Genomic DNA, 4,804 nt, shown 5'->3' with positions numbered 1-4,804 from the left:
TCCCTCTGGCAGCTCCTTCTATACACGCACCACCCTCTCCGTGAAAAGGTCACCCCTTTTAGATTTTTCCCCTCTCACCTTGGAATCCCCTGCACTGGGGAAAAGACCTCGTCTATTTACCCTGTCTATGCCCCTCACGATTTTATAAACCTCCATAAGGTCACCCCCTCAGCCTCCGATGCTCCGGGGGGAGGGAAAATAGCCCCAGCCTCTCCCTGTAGCTCAAACCCTCCAACATCCTTTTCTGAAACCCTTTCAAGTTTCACAACCTCCTTCCTGTAGCAGGGAGACCAGAATTGAGCATCATATTCCAAAAGTGGCCCTAACCAATACAGCCATAACATGACCCTCCCAACTCCTATACTCAACGCACTGACCAATAAGGCAAGCGTACCAAACACCACCTTCACCGCCACGTCTACCCGCGAGTCCACTTTCAAGGAACTATGAACCCGCACCACCCAGCAACACTCCCCCCCCCCCCCCCCCCGGGACCTCTCGATGAAGCATGTAAGTCCTGCCCTGATGTGCCTTTCCCAAAACGCAGCCCCTCGCGTTTATCTAAATCAAACTCCGTTCGCCTCTCCTCGGCCCATCTGATCGAGATCCCGTCGTCTAGAGGCGCCCAGGGCTAAAATGCCATGCCCTCATTTAGCCTTGGGGTGGGAAGGGGCACAAAGCAGGTTCCAGGTCGAAAATAGCCTCTCCCACCTTCCCCCACTCTTACCTCTCCCCACCCCGAGATCCCCTCAGCGTCACCGGTCAAGATGAGACACACAGTCACGTCCTTCCCCCGCCACCCACTTCCCACTACCTCAGCCCATTGGCAGGAGGAGAATGAGTGGGCAGCAGGTCAGAGGTCAGATCTCACCATCACCCACCCCCAATGCCAATGACCCACCCAACCCAAATTGGAGGATTCAGTCAAGTCTTAAAGCCCCCAAACTTCCCACTCACCCCAGTGTGGGCAAGAGCAGGCAGGTGGTCAAGTCTCACCGAAACCCCCTCCCCCACCCCCAACACTAACTGCCCACCCACCCCAGGGTTGGGTCAGTAGAGGCAAGACGGTCAAATCTCACCCCAAGGTGGGGCAGAAGGAGACAGAGCGAGAAGGGGCTGCAGGTCAGAGGTCAAAACTCACCACCACCACTCTTCCCCACTCCCAAACATCAATTACCACCCCCCACCACCCACTCACCCTGGTTGGTCAGGCGAGAGGAGACGGTCAATTCTCACCACCCCACCCACCCCAAGGTGGGGCAGAAGGAGAGAGCAAGGGTGGGCAGCAGGTCAGAGGTCAAATGTCACTACCAACAGCCTTCCCCCTCTTTCCCCCCCCCACCCTGGTTGGTCAGGCAAGAGAATACAGACAATTCTAACACCCCCCACCCCCATCCTACTCACCCCAAGGTGGGGCAGGAGGGAGGAGCCAGAAGGAGTGGGCAGCAGGTCAGAGGTCAAAGCTCCTGACCTCCCCCTTGCCCCACTGCCTCCACTCTCGAAAGCCCGGATGTAGAGGGGGCGTGGCCACATTACTCCGCTCCGCCCCGCAGGGATTTGAATCCCAACTGTTAACAGCCTGAGGGCGAGACGGCGTCAGGGCGCAGGCGCTGGAGTCGGGAGGACTGCCACCCCCTTCCCATCAAGCCCTTCGATGGGGGGGGTAAGAGAGGAGAGAAAAGAGGACCACGCCTGCGCCGGTGTCAGCAACAGCAGCACCAGCGCCTCGCACACAGGTGCGCAGGCGCGGTGCCGGCACTCTCCAACCACTCCACTCATCCCTAGCCAACGCCGGGCCGACGCTTGCGCACTCCGCGAAAGACTGGGGTGAGGCGGGGAAAATGGGGTGAGGGATATGAAAAGCTTCTTAAATTTCGATTTTCCTCCCGGTTGCGTTGGAGGTTTTGCAAGCGAAACAAAAAGCTAAAAGAGATGAAAAAGAGGCCAGTTGCATTGGAGGATTAAATATGTTCGAAAATGCAGAAAGTGTAAGGGATCGAAGGAAAGTTCAGGCGCTTGTACCTCTCTCTTGTTGCGTTGAAGGAAGGAAGGAAGGAAAAGGACCAAGTGCAGTACTAAGCAGCAAAAAAAAAGGAGCGACGTAAACCCTCCGCCCATGCACCGCTCCGCTGCCCAGCGGAGACTAAGTGTCCTTCCGGCTCTCCCGATTTCAAAATCTCCCTCCTGCCCACAGGACACGCCCACTTCGTCGGGATCGGCCAATCATTAAACCGAAACTACCGGTGGGCCCGCCTCCCTTGTCGACGCTGCACCAATCGGCTACTCGCCAATCCCACGTGGACGCCTTCCGACCCGCCCCCTTCTGCCGACCGGCTCATCGGATTGGCGGAGCCGCCTGCCCGATTGAACCAATCGGTTCAAACGGCGCTCCACGTGGCCGGTGAAACCCTTCCGTCCAATCACCTCTCAGGCCGGTTCATCCCGAAGCCCCGCGATTGGCCGAACCGGCCCCCCGCACCGTTCAAAACCGGCCGGGTATCAACCAATCCGATTCGCCCACCCCACGTGGTACCGGCTTTCGGTACTCCGGGCGGCCCCATATTAGCCAATCACCTCTTGCCTCGCGGGGCCTCTGTCGCCCGTTTGGGCGCCGATTGGTTCCTTCAAAAGTCGGCGGCGGTTGGAGAAAGGCGGGAAATGCGAAGACAACAGCAAGCCTTCTCCCAAATCAAAATTTTAACGATGCAACATTTCACCCTCGCTACATTGACTGTTGAAAATAGAAGTGGAGACGTGAAACCAAATGCAAGATTAAATCTTTCTGCAAAACACAAATAAAACCCGGGGCATGGTCCCTGATGGGGTTGGGAGGGCAGAAACGGATGTCTCCGCTGCTGTTGGCTCATGCCACCGTCCCCGAAAACAACGTGCATTTCTCATTGGTGTAGAACCCCGTCCATCAAGACTCGCCGGCATCGCGATTCGTTGGTTTACCCCAGCAGCAGACACTGCTTCAAATAGGCCAATCAGAATCAGATATGGGCGGGCACACAGTTGTCGATTGGACAGAATGAGCCGTCAATCAAATTGAACGCTGAGGGGCGGGCGAAAGAATAGATTGACCGGGAGTGGAGACGGGGCAGCCGACGACTGGCTTGCATGCACGTCAATCGAGGCCATGGCCGCACACTCATTGGTGAAATGGCAAGTAGGCGGGATCCGGTTCGAGAAGACCTTTGCCCATTGGTCAGAGTGGCGCAACCCGGACTACAAGCACGGGTGGCGATTGGTTGGGACCGGCGAATGGGGTGGAATGCCGCAAACAGGCGATGTTCTCTCTACTGATTGGCGATACAAGTGTCAGTTACAGCCGTCACAACGGGAAGGGGCGGTGCCGGACCTCCCGATTGGCCGCCTCTCCGTTTTTCCGCTCCACTGCACCTGCGGCAGAAGTCAGACGAGAAAATGATGGTTGCCGATTGGGCAAAATGCCCGTCAGTCATCGCGCACTGTGGGTAGCCGATTGGCTAGAACGGTTGCCATGCTGTCTTCGATTGGCCCTCCCCTGTACCGCCCCACTCCTATTGGTCGTGCGTGTTGCCAGGCGGGGTCCGGTTGGCCGGACCATCCGTAAAGCCCCTTGTGATTGGCCGGCTGGTGGTAATGGGCGGGACCATACAACGGCTCCACCCATTCGCCAGCCTCTCCTCGGACTTGAGTGATGGCGGAGCACGGCGACCTGCTGCTGTCGGTGCTGTCCAGCATCCGGGTGCCGAGGCCCGGCGACCGGGTCCATAAGGACGAGTGCGCCTTCTCCTTCGACACCCCGGTGAGCGGCTCTTCTATTTCCCTGCCGCCCCCCACCACCCGAACCTTTCTGAAAATGGGTAACGGGTTTAAAACGCGCTCTCCGGCGCGGCTAGGCCTCCGGCTGTAGTCCACTTCCGATGGCGTCGGACTACAGCTCCCGGCGGGCCCCGGGGCTGCCCTCCCCTGCGGCGCCCGTCGGGAGTTGTAGTTGCTTTCTTTCCCCAGTCATTGTGAGGTCTGGGAGGGTGGACTACAACTCCCAGGCGGCGTATCGCCACGGTAGGCATGGGCTTCCGGTTTAACCTCCCACACCCTATTGCATTGCATTAGAGGGGGTTACACCCTGTTGCAACGCATTACTGCCGATTAGAGGGGGGTTATTCCTTACTGCATTGTATTAAAAGGGGGTTACTCCCCATTGCACTGCATTACAGCCCATTAGAGGGGGTTATTCCTTACTGCACTGTATTAAAAGGGGGTTACTGCCCATTGCACTGCATTACAGCTCATTAGAGGGGGTTATTCCTTACTGCACTGTACTAAAAGGGGGTTACTCCCCATTGCACTGCATTACAGCCCATTAGAGGGGGTTATTCTTTACTGCACTGTATTAAGTGGGGAGAGTTACTGCCCATTGGTGGGGTGGTGCTACTCCCTGTTATACTGCATTACAGCCCATTAGACAGGGTTATTCCTCACTGCACTGTATTAAGGGGGGAGAGTTACTGCCCATTGGTGGGGGGGGCTACTCCTTGTTATACTGCATTACAGCCCATTAGAGGGGGTTACTCCCCATTGCACTGCATTACAGCACTTTGGGGGAGGTTCTCCCTGTCGCAGTGTATTGTAGCCCCTTGGAGGGCTACTCCCTGTCTCACTGCAGTTTAGCCCATTGTGGGGGGGGGTTACTCCCTGTCGCACTGCATTATAGCTCATCAAACGGGGCTACTCCCCATTGCACTGCATCATAGCCCATTAGAGGGGGTTACACCCTGTCGCACTGCATTATAGCCCATTAGAGGGGGGCTACTCC

At 57.0% G+C, this 4,804-nt stretch overlaps 1 protein-coding gene across 1 annotated transcript in view; it reads left to right on the top strand.

The window, feature by feature from the left end:
* Positions 1-3,647: 3,647 nt before the first annotated feature.
* Positions 3,648-4,804, top strand: part of LOC109926524 (ubiquitin carboxyl-terminal hydrolase 5-like) — a 17,539-nt gene continuing 16,382 nt past the window's right edge. Inside the window, 1 exon segment of the mRNA XM_048620973.1 lies at positions 3,648-3,790. Coding sequence (XP_048476930.1) covers positions 3,683-3,790 — 108 coding nt within the window. The 5' untranslated portion in view covers positions 3,648-3,682.

This window comes from Rhincodon typus, chromosome 49 (assembly GCF_021869965.1).
Source record: "Rhincodon typus isolate 14 chromosome 49, sRhiTyp1.1, whole genome shotgun sequence".
NCBI lineage: Eukaryota > Metazoa > Chordata > Chondrichthyes > Orectolobiformes > Rhincodontidae > Rhincodon > Rhincodon typus.
Note: the sequence above shows the minus strand (reverse complement) of the source record. Positions and strands in the feature narration are given on the sequence as shown.